Source organism: Petromyzon marinus, chromosome 72 (assembly GCF_048934315.1).
Source record: "Petromyzon marinus isolate PM22_M1 ecotype Great Lakes invasive population chromosome 72, UKy_Petmar_22M1.pri1.0, whole genome shotgun sequence".
NCBI lineage: Eukaryota > Metazoa > Chordata > Hyperoartia > Petromyzontiformes > Petromyzontidae > Petromyzon > Petromyzon marinus.
This window is the reverse complement of record NC_133738.1, coordinates 309,197-324,196: the sequence shown is the minus strand read 5'-3', so window position 1 is coordinate 324,196 and position 15,000 is coordinate 309,197. Positions and strand designations below refer to the sequence as shown.

At 52.7% G+C, this 15,000-nt stretch overlaps 1 protein-coding gene across 1 annotated transcript in view; it reads left to right on the top strand.

Moving 5' to 3' along the window:
* LOC116958102 (ess-2 spliceosome associated protein) overlaps positions 1–15,000 on the top strand; it is a 36,509-nt gene that overhangs the window by 19,137 nt on the left and 2,372 nt on the right. The window contains exons 5-8 of the mRNA XM_076055626.1: positions 461–578; positions 3,960–4,093; positions 7,119–7,218; positions 12,892–14,414. Coding sequence (XP_075911741.1) covers positions 461–578; positions 3,960–4,093; positions 7,119–7,218; positions 12,892–14,414 — 1,875 coding nt within the window. The remainder of the gene's footprint in view (positions 1–460; positions 579–3,959; positions 4,094–7,118; positions 7,219–12,891; positions 14,415–15,000) is intronic.

Below are 15,000 nucleotides of genomic sequence, written 5' to 3'. Positions count from 1 at the left end.
GTGTATGTGTGTGTCTCTCTGTCTCTGTGTGTCTGTGTGTGTGTGTCTGTGTGTGTGTGTCTCTGTGTGTCTGTGTGTGTGTGTCTGTGTGTGTGTCTCTGTGTGTGTGTGTGTGTCTCTGTGTGTGTCTGTGTGTGTGTGTGTCTCTGTGTGTGTGTGTCTCTGTGTGTGTGTGTCTCTGTGTGTGTCTCTGTCTCTGTGTGTGTGTCTCTGTGTGTGTCTGTGTGTGTGTCTCTGTGTGTGTGTGTCTCTGTCTCTGTGTGTCTCTGTGTGTGTGTCTCTGTCTCTGTGTGTGTGTCTCTTTGCCTGTTGTTGTTGTTGTTGTGTGCGTGCCGTTCCGGCCTTCATACGCGACGCTACTCGCTAACGGCACTAGCCTCAACAGCCCGTTAACCCCACACACGGGTCTGGGGGCGTTGGGGGGGGGCCCCGGGGGGCCCCCCTTTTGTGTTGTTTGCAGAAGCGAGACCGCGCCCTGCAGCTACCCAGCGTGGAGACGCAGGCCCTCGAGTCCAGCCAGGCCGGGCTGGAGACCTGGGAGTACTCGGCTAAGAACTCTCTCATGTACTACCCAGAAGGTAGGCGCCACTGAAACTGCACTGTGCTCACTACAATGCGATACACTACACTATATACTACACTACTGTACACTACACTATACACTATATTACTATACACTAAACTACTATACACTACACTATACACTACACTACTATACACTACACTACTATACACTACACTATACACTACACTATATTACTATACACTACACTACTATACACTACACTACTATACACTACACTATACACTACACTACTATACACTACACTACTATACACTACACTACTATACACTACACTATACACTACACTACTATACACTACACTAATATACACTACACTACTATACACTACATTATACACTACACTACTATACACTACACTACTATACACTACACTACTATACACTACACTATACACTACACTACTATACACTACACTATACACTACTATACACTACACTACTATACACTACACTACTATACACTACACTACTATACACTACGCTACACTATACACTACACTATACACTACACTACTATACACTACACTACTATACACTACACTATACACAACACTATACACTACACTACTATACACTACACTACTATACACTACACTACTATACACTACACTACTATACACTACGCTACACTATACACTACACTATACACTACACTACTATACACTACACTACTATACACTACATTACTATACACTACACTACTATACACTACACTATACGCTACACTACTATACACTACACTACTGTACACTGCACTATACATTACACTATACACTACACTACTATACACTACACTACTATACACTATTACTATACACTACACTACTATACACTACTATACACTACACTACTATACACTATATTACTATACACTACACTATACACTACACTACGATACACTACACTATACACTACTATACACTACACTACTATACACTACACTACGATACACTACACTATACACTACTATACACTACACTACTATACTACTATACACTACACTATACACTACACTACTATACACTACACTACTATACACTACACTACTATACTACTATACACTACACTATACACTACACTACTATACACTACTATACACTACACTATACACTACACTACTATACACTACACTACTATACTACTATACACTACACTACTATACTACTATACACTACACTATACACTACACTACTATACACTACTATACACTACACTATACACTACACTACTATACACTACACTACTATACACTACTATACACTACACTACTGTACACTACACTATACACTTCACTATACACTACACTACTATACACTATACACTACACTACTATACACTACACTACTATACACTACTATACACTACACTACTGTACACTACACTATACACTTCACTATACACTACACTACTATACACTATACACTACTATACACTATATTACTATACACTACACTATACACTACACTATACACTCTCTCCCCGTGTCTCTCTCTCCCCGCGTCTCTGTCTCTCCGTGTCTCTGTGTCCGTGTTTCTCTCCCCGTGTCTCTCTCACCGTGTCTCTCTCTCCCCGTGTCTCTGTCTCTCTGTCTCTCTCTGTCTCTCTCTGTGTCCCCGTATCTCTGTGTCCGTGTCTCTGTCTCCCCGTGTCTCTGTCTCCCCGTGTCTCTGTCTCCCCGTGTCTCTGTGTCCGTGTCTCTCTCTGTGTCCCCGTGTCTCTGTGTCCCCGTGTCTCTGTGTCCGTGTTTCTGTCTCCCCGTGTCTCTCTCTGTGTCCCCGTGTTTCTGTCTCCCCGTGTCTCTCTCCCCGTGTCTCTCTCTGTCTCCCCGTGTCTCTGTCTCCCCGTTTCTCTCTCTGTGTCCCCGTGTCTCTCTCTCTCCCCGTGTCTCTGTGTCCCCGTGTCTCTCCCCGTGTCTCTCTCTGTCTCCCCGTGTCTCTGTCTCCCCGTTTCTCTCTCTGTGTCCCCGTGTCTCTCTCTCTCCCCGTGTCTCTGTGTCCCCGTGTCTCTCTCCCCGTGTCTCTCTCTGTCTCCCCGTGTCTCTGTCTCCCCGTGTCTCTCTCTGTCTCCCCGTGTCTCTCTCTGTCTCCCCGTGTCTCTCTCTGTCTCCCCGTGTCTCTCTCTGTCTCCCCGTGTCTCTCTCTGTCTCTCTCTGTCTCCCCGTGCCTCTGTGTCCCCGTGTCTCTGTCTCCCCGTGTCTCTCTCTGTCTCTCTCTGTCTCTCTCCCCGTGTCTCTCTCTGTCTCCCTGTGTCTCTCTGTGTCCCCGTGTCTCTCTCCCCGTGTCTCTGTCTCTCTCCCCGTGTCTCTTCTGTCTCCCTGTCTCTCTCTGTTTCCCCGTGTCTCTGTGTCCGTGTCTCTGTGTCCCCGTGTCTCTCTCTGTGTCCCCGTGTCTCTCTCTGTGTCCCCGTGTCTCTCTCCATGTCCCTGTGTCTCTCTCCCCGTGTCTCTCTCTCTGTCTCTCTCCCCGTGTCTCTCTCTGTCTCCCTGTCTCTGTCTCCCCGTGTCTCTGTGTCCCCGTGTCTCTCTCTGTGTCCCCGTGTCTCTCTCTGTGTCCCCGTGTCTCTCTCTGTGTCCCTGTGTCTCTCTCCCCGTGTCTCTCTCTGTCTCTCGCCCCGTGTCTCTCTCTGTCTCCCTGTCTCTGTCTCCCTGTGTCTCTGTGTCCGTGTCTCTGTGTCCCTGTATCTTTCTGTCTCCCCGTGTCTCTGTGTCCGTGTCTCTGTGTCTCCGTGTCTCTGTCCCCGTGTCTCTGTGTCCGTGTCTCTGTGTCTCCGTGTCTCTGTCTCCCCGTGTCTCTCTCTGTCTCTCTCCCCGTGTCTCTCTCTGTCTCCCTGTCTCTCTCTGTCTCCCCGTGTCTCTGTGTCCCCGTGTCTCTCTCTGTCTCTCTCCCCGTGCCTCTCTCTGTCTCCCTGTCTCTCTCTGTCTCCCCGTGTCTCTGTCTCTCTGTCTCTCTCTGTGTCCCCGTGTCTCTCTCTCCCCGTGTCTCTGTCTCCCCGTGTCTCTGTGTCCCCGTGTCTCTCTCCCCGTGTCTCTCTCTGTCTCCCTGTCTCTCTCTGTCTCCCCGTGTCTCTCTCCCCGTGTCTCTCTCTGTGTCCCCGTGTCTCTGTCTCTCTCCCCGTGTCTCTGTCTCTGTCCCCGTGTCTCTCTCCCCATGTCTCTGTCTCTCTCCCCGTGTCTCTCTCTCTGTCTCTGTCCCCGTGTCTCTGTGTCCCCGTGTCTCTGTCTCCCCGTGTCTCTCTCTGTCTCTCTCCCCGTGTCTCTCTCTGTCTCTCTGTCTCTGTCTCTCTCCCCGTGTCTCTCTCTATGTCCCCGTGTCTCTCTCTGTCTCTCTCCCCGTGTCTCTCTCTGTGTCCCCGTGTCTCTGTGTCCCCGTGTGTAGCGATCTCTGTTCAGGACTCGGACACACAGCCCTCGCGGGAGATCGCACACAGGAACACCCGTCTCCACGGCAACCCCTACAGCCGTGCCCTCAACCGCAACAGCCTGCAACAGGCGGCCGCCTACCAGGCACAGGTTAGCGTGCGAGTGTGTACGTGTGTACGTGTGTGTACGTGTGTGTGTGTGTACGTGTGTGTGTGTGTACGTGTGTGTGTGTACGTGTGTACGTGTGTGTACGTGTGTGTGTGTACGTGTGTGTACGTGTGTGTGTGTACGTGTGTGTGTACGTGTGTGTGTGTGTGTACGTGCGTGTGTGTACGTGTGTGTGTGTGTGTACGTGTGTGTGAGTGTGTGTGCGTGTGTGTACGTGCGTGTGTGTACGTGCGTGTTCGTGCGTGTGTGTGTACGTGCGTGTGTGTGTACGTGAGTGTGTGTGTACGTGCGTGTGTGTGCGTGTGTATACGTGAGTGTGTGTACGTGTGTGTATGTGTGTGTGTGTACGTGTGTGTGTGTACGTGTGTGTGTGTATGTGTGTGTGTGTACGTGTGTGTGTGTACGTGTACGTGTGTGTTATACGTGTGTGTGTACGTGTGTGTACGTGTGTGTGTGTACGTGAGTGTGTGTGTACGTGTGTGTGTGTGTGTAGTGTGGAGCGGTGGGTGTAGTGGTTAGCGCTACGCTGAGCTACGAACCCCGGCGACCCGAGTTCGATCCCCGCTCACGGCCGACACCGCCTGTGACGATGATCTGAACCGGCCTGGTGTGTGTAGTAAACATCGCCGCTGGGGAGACAAAGGCGGCCGGGCGCGGTGCTGCTAGCCACCCACCTCCTCTGTGTGTAGCCAGAGTTGCAGGCAACATTCCTAGCTACACCGCCAACAGCACTTGCCCCGAGCAACATTCATAGCTACACCGCCAACAGCACTTGCCCCAAGCAACATTCGTAGCTACACCGCCAACAGCACTTGCCCCGAGCAACATTCCTAGCTACACCGCCAACAGCACTTGCCCCGAGCAACATTCCTAGCTACACCGCCAACAGCACTTGCCCCGAGCAACATTCCTAGCTACACCGCCAACAGCACTTGCCCCGAGCAACATTCCTAGCTACTCCGCCAACAGCACTTGCCCAGAGCAACATTCATAGCTACACCGCCAACAGCACTTGCCCCGAGCAACATTCCTAGCTACACCGCCAACAGCACTTGCCCCGAGCAACATTCCTAGCTACTCCGCCAACAGCACTTGCCCCGAGCAACATTCCTAGCTACACCGCCAACAGCACTTGCCCCGAGCAACATTCCTAGCTACTCCGCCAACAGCACTTGCCCCGAGCAACATTCCTAGCTACACCGCCAACAGCACTTGCCCCAAGCAACATCCGTAGCTACACCGGCAACAGCACTTGCCCCGAGCAACATTCCTAGCTACACCGCCAACAGCACTTGCCCCAAGCAATATTCCTAGCTACACCGCCAACAGCACTTGCCCCGAGCAACATTCCTAGCTACACCGCCAACAGCACTTGCCCCGAGCAACATTCCTAGCTACACCGCCAACAGCACTTGCCCCGAGCAACATTCCTAGCTACACCGCCAACAGCACTTGCCCCGAGCAACATTCCTAGCTACACCGCCAACAGCACTTGCCCCGAGCAACATTCCTAGCTACTCCGCCAACAGCACTTGCCCCGAGCAACATCCGTAGCTACACCGCCAACAGCACTTGCCCCGAGCAACATTCCTAGCTACACCGCCAACAGCACTTGCCCCGGGCAACATTCCTAGCTACACCGCCAACAGCACTTGCCCCGAGCAACATTCCTAGCTACACCGCCAACAGCACTTGCCCCGAGCAACATCCGTAGCTACTCCGCCAACAGCACTTGCCCCTGGCGGTCCTGCTAGATGGCCGTGTTCATCTGTGTAGCCAGAGTTGCAGGCAACATTCCTAGCTACACCGGCAACAGCACTTGCCCCGAGCAACATTCCTAGCTACACCGCCAACAGCACTTGCCCCTGGCGGTCGTGCCTAGAGGGCCGTGTTCGTCTGTGTAGCCAGAGTTGCAGGCAACATTCCTAGCTACTCCGCCAACAGCACTTGCCCCGAGCAACATTCCTAGCTACACCGCCAACAGCACTTGCCCCGAGCAACATTCCTAGCTACACCGCCAACAGCACTTGCCCCGGGCAACATTCCTAGCTACACCGCCAACAGCACTTGCCCCGAGCAACATTCCTAGCTACACCGCCAACAGCACTTGCCCCTGGCGGTCGTGCCTAGAGGGCCGTGTTCCTCTGTGTAGCCAGAGTTGCAGGCAACATTCCTAGCTACACCGCCAACAGCACTTGCCCCGAGCAACATCCGTAGCTACACCGCCAACAGCACTTGCCCCGAGCAACATCCGTAGCTACACCGCCAACAGCACTTGCCCCGAGCAACATTCGTAGCTACACCGCCAACAGCACTTGCCCCGAGCAACATTCCTAGCTACACCGCCAACAGCACTTGCCCCGGGCAACATTCCTAGCTACACCGCCAACAGCACTTGCCCCGAGCAACATTCCTAGCTACTCCGCCAACAGCACTTGCCCCGAGCAACATCCGTAGCTACACCGCCAACAGCACTTGCCCCGAGCAACATCCGTAGCTACACCGCCAACAGCACTTGCCCCGAGCAACATCCGTAGCTACACCGCCAACAGCACTTGCCCCGAGCAACATTCCTAGCTACACCGCCAACAGCACTTGCCCCGAGCAACATTCCTAGCTACACCGCCAACAGCACTTGCCCCGAGCAATATTCCTAGCTACACCGCCAACAGCACTTGCCCCGAACAACATTCCTAGCTACACCACCAACAGCACTTGCCCCGAGCAACATCCGTAGCTACACCGCCAACAGCACTTGCCCTGAGCAACATTCCTAGCTACACCGCCAACAGCACTTGCCCCGAGCAACATCCGTAGCTACACCGCCAACATCACTTGCCCCGAACAACATTCCTAGCTACACCGCCAACAGCACTTGCCCCGAACAACATTCTTAGCTACACCGCCAACAGCACTTGCCCCGAGCAACATCCGTAGCTACACCGCCAACAGCACTTGCCCCTGGCGGTGGTGCCTAGAGGCTACCCGGGCCCCTTTGTCTGCGTAGTTCCGCCTGGGCAAGATCGGGGTGGACGGCCGCGAGATCACCCAGGAGTCACCGCAGGTGAACGGCTACGGATATGTGGGCACGCCATCGCCCGCTCCAGGTGATGAGGTCGTCGTCAGCGTCAACGTCGTCATCAACGTCGTCATCGTCGTCGTCGTCAATGACGTCATCGTCGTCGTCATCGTCGTCGTCATCGTCAACGACGTCGTCATCAACGTCAACATCGTCATCAACATCGTCATCGTCAACGTCATCATCATCAACGTCGTCATCGTCATCATCAACGTCGTCAACAACGTCATCATCGTCAACGTCATCATCAACAACGTCATCGTCGTCGTCATCGTCAACGTCGTCATCGTCAACGTCGTCATCGTCGTCGTCATCATCATCAACGTCGTCGTCAACATCGTCGTCAACATCGTCATCAACATCGTCATCAACATCGTCATCATCAACGTCATCATCAACAACGTCGTCATCGTCATCATCAACGTCGTCAACAACGTCGTCATCATCAACGTCATCATCATCATCAACGTCGTCAACGTCATCATCATCAACGTCATCGTCAACATCGTCATCGTCAACATCGTCATCAACGTCGTCATCAACATCGTCATCAACGTCATCATCGCCAACATCGTCATCAACGTCGTCATCAACATCGTCAACATCATCAACATCGTCATCAACGTCATCAACATCGTCATCGTCAACATCGTCATCAACATCGTCATCGTCAACATCGTCATCAACGTCGTCATCAACATCGTCATCGTCATCATCGCCAACATCGTCATCAACGTCGTCATCAACATCGTCAACATCGTCATCAACGTCGTCATCAACATCGTCATCATCGCCAACATCATCAACAACGTCGTCATCAACATCGTCATCAACATCACTAACATCACCATCAATATCTTTCACCATCATCACTACCTGTGTGTGTGTGTGTGACTGTGTGTGTGTCACTGTGTGTGTGTGTACACTGTGTGTGTGTCACTGTGTGTGTGTGTCACTGTGTGTGTGTCACTGTGTGTGTGTACACTGTGTGTGTGTCACTGTGTGTGTGTCACTGTGTGTGTGTGTACACTGTGTGTGTGTGACTGTGTTTGTGTCACTGTGTGTGTGCCGGACGGGCAACTCTGTCGTGGACAGCGCTGTGGGGGGAGATCCAATTTTGATTGGCTCCTCCCCTCATGGCATATGTGTCCACCACAGGGGCTAAACGGGGGCTCTGGACGGGTGCGAGGGGCCGGTAACCCCTCCACCTTCAATTAATTACCACGAAACTACGAATTAAACTGAAATATGTAACAACTAAGCTTGTGCCGGAGGCCCCGGGGGGCCAGGCGTCTATGACGTCTCCTGGCCAAACCCCAATTGGTGGAGCCAGGAGATTGAATACCTACCCTCGGGGCTACTCCAGAAACAACGAAAAGCCACTACGGTTGGCCACGTGGAATGTTCGAACGCTCACTGCAGAGGAGAGGCTGCCACTCCTCTGTCGGGAGCTGGACCGGTACCGCCTGGATCTATGCGGTATTCAGGAGGTCCGGTGGACCGGCTCTGGCTCCTGCCACCATGAGGGGTGGACAGTCCTCTACTCGGGGCAGCAGACTGCCAAACAACAGGGTGTGGGTCTTCTTTTGAACAAAAGAATGAAGGGGGCGTGGGAGCGTGGCGGTGAGGTGTGGGAAGCTGTAAGCCCCAGGCTACTTTGGGCTCGCCTTCCCATCAACCGGAGGCGAGGAATGGTGGTCGTGGTTACTTATGCCCCCACCGAAGATGAATATCCGTGGAGGGATGCAGGCAAAGCCGATGAGTCAGATGCCTTCTATGACCTCCTGTCACAGGTGCTGGCTAAAGTGGCCCCTCGGGATAGAGTCATCATGTTGGGTGACTTCAATGCCCGAGTTGGTCATGATACTGGCACCTGGTCTGGAGTGATTGGAGGGCATGGGCCAGATCAGCTCAATAACAACGGTAGGAGGCTGCTAGATTTTTGTGCAGCCCATGGGCTTGTAATTACCAACACGCTGTTCCGGCATCGGCGCATCCACACAACATCATGGATGCATGCCGGATCCAAGCAAGAACATCTGCTGGACTACATAGTGACGGACCAGCGAATGCGAGCCCATGTCCTTGACACCAGGACCTACCGTGGAGCTGATCTGCCCTCTGACCATCGACTAGTCATCTGTAAGATGCGCCTGCCATTCTTCCACTCCGGTGGTGGGTGTACACCCAGGACCCCATTCCAACCTAAAGTGGCCTGGTCTCAGTTATCTGATGAAAGTTGCAAGCGAGAATTTCATCATCGCTTGTGGCTGGGATTGGCATCGTCCCCGACTCCTCCTGATGTCGAGGGTAAATGGGCGAGGTTTAGGACTGTGACTCATGCAGCTGCAATGGCTGCTTTGGGTACGCGGTCCAGACCTCCCCAGACACCCTGGATGACAGAGGAGCTGTTCACGATGGTTGAGAAAAAGCGACAGGCCCACTGTCATCGGCTACAGAATCCCACGTCAGAGAATGAGGAGGCTTACCGCAGCCTTCGCTCGGAGGTTCGGAGAGCCGTGAGGCGCTGCAAGGATGGGTGGTGGTCGCGGGTTGCTGAGGAGATGGAGTCTGCCTCAGTGGCCCGTGATCACAAATCTCTATTTAACTCCATCAAAAAAGTAACCTGCAGCGCCACACCTATTACCATCATTAGGGGAAAAAACGGTGATCCAATTTCCGACCCCCAGGAACAGGTTTGCAGATTTGCTGAGCATTTCTGTGAGGTCCTGGGGGAGGGAAAATCCCTCAGCCAGGAAAACATCGTGGCACAAAGTGAGGATGACCCTGCTGAGGCTGCGGTGCCTCAAATATTGGATGAAGTCACCCCCTGTGAGTGGCTGGCTGAGGTGCCATCTGCTGAGGAAGTATTGAAGGCGATCCGGAGTCTGAGACCAGGAAAGGCAGCGGGCAGAGATGATCTCCCAAGCGAAATGCTGAGGGAGGGTGGCGTTTGTGCACAGACTGCCCTATATGACATCATAACAACAGTCTGGACCACTGGACGGGTTCCGCAGGATTGGAAGGATGCCCTGGTGGTCCCCCTTTTTAAGAAGGGGGACCGCACAGACTGTAACAACTACAGGGGCATCTCACTCCTCAGTGTGCCGGGAAAGGTCCTGGCAAGGATTATTCAGCATCGCCTTGCCAGGCACGCTGAGGAGAGGCTTGCGGAGCCCCAACGCGGTTTCAGGAAAGGGCGGTCCTGCACAGATGCCATATTTTCTGTCCGTCTGCTACAGCAGAGGTGTAGGGAATTCCAACAAGACCTACATCTCTGCTTTATTGACCTGGTCAAGGCCTATGACACCATCAGTAGGCCTGGGCTCTGGGTCGTTCTTCGTGCTTTTGGAGTACCTGACCCTCTGCTCACGATCATTAAGGACCTTCATGATGGTGAGCGGGCCCGGGTAAAACTACGTGGCCGGGAGTCAGAGCCATTTCCTGTACACCTTGGGGTGCGACAGGGATGTCCTCTGGCTCCCACATTATTTAACATCTATTTTGACCACGTGGTTCGTGAAGCCTTCAATAGCTGTACCTGGGGAATCTCCATATGGTACAGATATAATGGGAGGCTAATCGATGCCCGGGTGCGGTCAAGGGATGGCTCCCTATTGCTCAACCACGTTATGTATGCTGATGACTTGGTAATAGCTGCTCAGTCAGAGGAGGAGTTGGAGACGCTGCTGCTGAGACTGGAGCGTGCCACTAAGAGGTGGGGCCTTACCATCAGCCCCACCAAAACTAAGCACCTGCCTGGGTATTTTGTACCATCGGACACTCCACCCCCACAACTCCCAATCGGTGATGGGGCAGTTGTGGAGAGAGTGGAGAGTTTCCCATACCTGGGCAGTGTGCTTATGACTGGCTCCAGTTTAACAGCAGAGGTCTCACTCCAAATCAGTCGAGCGGCAATATCTTTTCATCGGTTGCGCAACGCTGTGTGGAAGCTACCTGGTCTGTCGCTCCGCACTAAGCTTCAGGTCTTCTCGGCCACGGTCATTCCCTCCCTTCTCTACGCTTGCGAAACGTGGACCCCCCTAATGGAACATCTTCGCCGGTTGGAAACATTTAGGCTGGCCTGCCTACGATCCATCCTGGGTTTAACCAGACTGGATTGTGTGAGGAGCTCACAAATCCTTGAAAGATCTGGGCAGGGTCCCATCGGTGAGCTCCTCCGGCAGGCAAGGCTGCGATGGCTGGGTCATGTAGCCCGCATGCCCAGCCACCGCATGCCGAAACAGCTTTTGTTTTGCCGGATTGAGGGGGCTAAGCGGGCGCGGCACGGGCTAGAGAAGAGATGGAGTGATGTGGTACAGGAGGACGTGGAGCTGAGTGGACTTGCCGATGACTGGTACCAGCGGTGTCAAGATCGGCCTCTGTGGAGGAGGCTCGTGAAGGATGCTACTGGGCAGTTGGAGGCAGTCGCCCTCCAACAACAACGGAGGGCGGAGGAGCGACGCTCACAACAGCGAGCGGAGCGCCGGGTGGCTAAAGCACAGCAGGTTGGCACAGTAGGGGGCACAGGTGGTGCATCAGCCAGTCATCTCAGTCAGTCGACCCGTGGCACCTGGGTCTGCCCCGTGACCTCCTGCCAGCGGGCGTTCGACACTTCACGTGGCCTCAGGGTGCACATAGCCTGGCACAAGCGTCGTGGTGACGTCACCGCCACTTAGTGGCGAATGGCGGTTGTTGTTGTTGTTGTGTGTCACTGTGTGTGTGTCACTGTGTGTGTGTGTGTCACTGTGTGTGTGTCACTGTGTGTGTGTGTCACTGTGTGTGTGTCACTGTGTGTGTGTGTCACTGTGTGTGTGTGTGTCACTGTGTGTGTGTCACTGTGTGTGTGTGTCACTGTGTGTGTGTATGTCACTGTGTGTGTGTGTCACTGTGTGTGTGTATGTCACTGTGTGTGTGTGTGTCACTGTGTGTGTGTGTGTCACTGTGTGTGTGTCACTGTGTGTGTATGTCACTGTGTGTATGTCACTGTGTGTGTGTCATTGTGTGTGTGTGTCACTGTGTGTGTGTGACTGTGTGTGTGTCACTGTGTGTGTGTCACTGTGTGTGTCACTGTGTGTGTGTCACTGTGTGTGTCACTGTGTGTGTGTGTCACTGTGTGTGTCACTGTTTGTGTGTGTCATTGTGTGTGTGTGTGTCACTGTGTGTCGCTGTGTGTGTGTGTCACTGTGTATGTACACTGTGTGTGTTTCACTGTGTGTGTACCTGTGTGTGTGTCACTGTGTGTGTACCTGTGTGTCACTGTGTGTGTACACTGTGTGTGTGTCACTGTGTGTGTGTGTCACTGTGTACACTGTGTGTGTGTCACTGTGTGTATCACTGTGTGTGTGTGTGTCACTGTGTGTGCCACTGTGTGTGTACACTGTGTGTGTGTGTCACTGTGTGTGTGTCACTGTGTGTGTGTCACTGTGTGTGTCACTGTGTGTTTGTGCGTGTCACTGTGTGTGTGTACACTGTGTGTGTGTGTGTGTCACTGTGTGTGTGTCACTGTGTGTGTGTACACTGTGTGTGTGTGTCACTGTGTGTGTGTATGTACACTGTGTGTGTATTACACACTGTGTATGTACACTGTGTGTGTCACTGTGTGTATGTACACTGTGTGTGTGTCACTGTGTGTATGTACACTGTGTGTGTCATTGTGTGTGTGTGTATCACTCTGTATGTACACTGTGTGTGTGTGTAGGAGTGAGCGAGTCTCCTCTCCTTACCTGGGGCGAGGTGGAGGGGACGCCGTTCCGCCTTGACGGGCCGGACACTCCTCACCTGTGTGTGTGTCACTGTGTGTGTGTACACTGTGTGTGTGTGTACACTGTGTGTGTGTGTCACTGTGTGTGTGTCACTGTGTGTGTGTGTCACTGTGTGTGTGTGTGTCACTGTGTGTGTGTGTCACTGTGTGTGTGTACACTGTGTGTGTGTGTCACTGTGTGTGTGTCACTGTGTGTGTGTGTCACTGTGTGTGTGTGTGTCACTGTGTGTGTGTGTCACTGTGTGTGTGTGTCACTGTGTGTGTGTGTCACTGTGTGTGTGTGTGTCACTGTGTGTGTGTGTCACTGTGTGTGTGTGTGTCACTGTGTGTGTGTGTCACTGTGTGTGTGTGTCACTGTGTGTGTGTGTACACTGTGTCACTGTGTGTGTGTGTCACTGTGTGTGTCACTGTGTGTGTGTCACTGTGTGTGTGTACACTGTGTGTGTGTACACTGTGTGTGTGTCACTGTGTGTGTGTGTGTCACTGTGTGTGTGTGTGTGTGTCACTGTGTGTGTGTCACTGTGTGTGTGTGTGTCACTGTGTGTGTGTACACTGTGTTTGTGTGTGTCACTGTGTGTGTATTATACACTGTGTGTGTCACTATGTGTGTCATTGTGTGTGTGTGTGTATCACTGTGTGTGTGTCACTGTGTGTGTGTCACTGTGTGTGTGTGTGTCACTGTGTGTGTCACTGTGTGTGTGTGTCACTGTGTGTGTGTCACTGTGTGTGTGTGTACACTGTGTGTCACTGTGTGTGTGTGTGTGTCACTGTGTGTGTGTCACTGTGTGTGTGTCACTGTGTGTGTGTGTCACTGTGTGTGTGTGTCACTGTGTGTGTGTGTGTCACTGTGTGTGTGTCACTGTGTGTATGTACACTGTGTGTGTGTATCACTATATGTGTGTATATCACTGTGTGTGTGTCACTGTGTGTGTGTCACTGTGTGTGTGTCACTGTGTGTGTGTGTCACTGTGTGTGTGTGTGTCACTGTGTGTGTGTGTGTCACTGTGTGTGTGTCACTGTGTGTATGTACACTGTGTGTGTATCACTATGTGTGTGTATATCACTGTGTGTGTGTCACTGTGTGTGTGTCACTGTGTGTGTGTCACTGTGTGTGTGTGTGTCATTGTGTGTGTGTGTGTCACTGTGTATGTACACTGTGTGTGTGTGTCACTGTGTGTATGTACACTGTGTGTGTGTGTGTCACTGTGTGTATGTACACTGTGTGTGTGTATCACTATGTGTGTGTATATCACTGTGTGTGTGTCACTGTGTGTGTCACTGTGTATGTACACTGTGTGTGTGTGTCACTATGTGTGTGTCACTGTGTATGTACACTGTGTGTGTGTGTAGGAGTGAGCGAGTCTCCTCTCCTTACCTGGGGCGAGGTGGAGGGGACGCCGTTCCGCCTTGACGGGCCGGACACTCCTCACCTGGACCGCACTCCCGCGCCCGCATTCAAGGTCAGCGCCTCCGCACACAGACAAAGCTCCCCCGGGTAGCCTCTAGCAGGCTGTAGGGGCAAGTGCTGTTAGTAGCGAGTAGCAGCAGCACCTACACACAAACAAAGATCCCCCGTGTAGCCTCTAGCAGGCTGTAGGGGCAAGTGCTGTTAGTAGTAGCGAGTAGCAGCACCTACACACAGACAAAGCTCCCCCGTGTAGCCTCTAGCAGGCTGTAGGGGCAAGTGCTGTTAGTAGCGAGTAGCAGCAGCAGTGTCTATGTACTATACACACCACACACAGACAAAGCTACCCCAGGTAGCCTCTAGCAGGGCTGTAGGGGCAAGTGCTATTAGTAGTAGCGAGTAGCAGCACCTACACACAGACAAAGATCCCCCGTGTAGCCTCTAGCAGGCTGTGGGGGCAAGTGCTGTTAGTAGCGAGTAGCAGCAGCACCTACACACAGGCAAAGCTCCCCCGTGTAGCCTCTAGCAGGCTGTAGGGGCAAGTGCTGTTAGTAGCGAGTAGCAGAACCTACACACAGACAAAGATCCCCCGTGTAGCCTCTAGCAGGCTGCAGGGGCAAGTGCTGTTAGTAGCGAGTAGC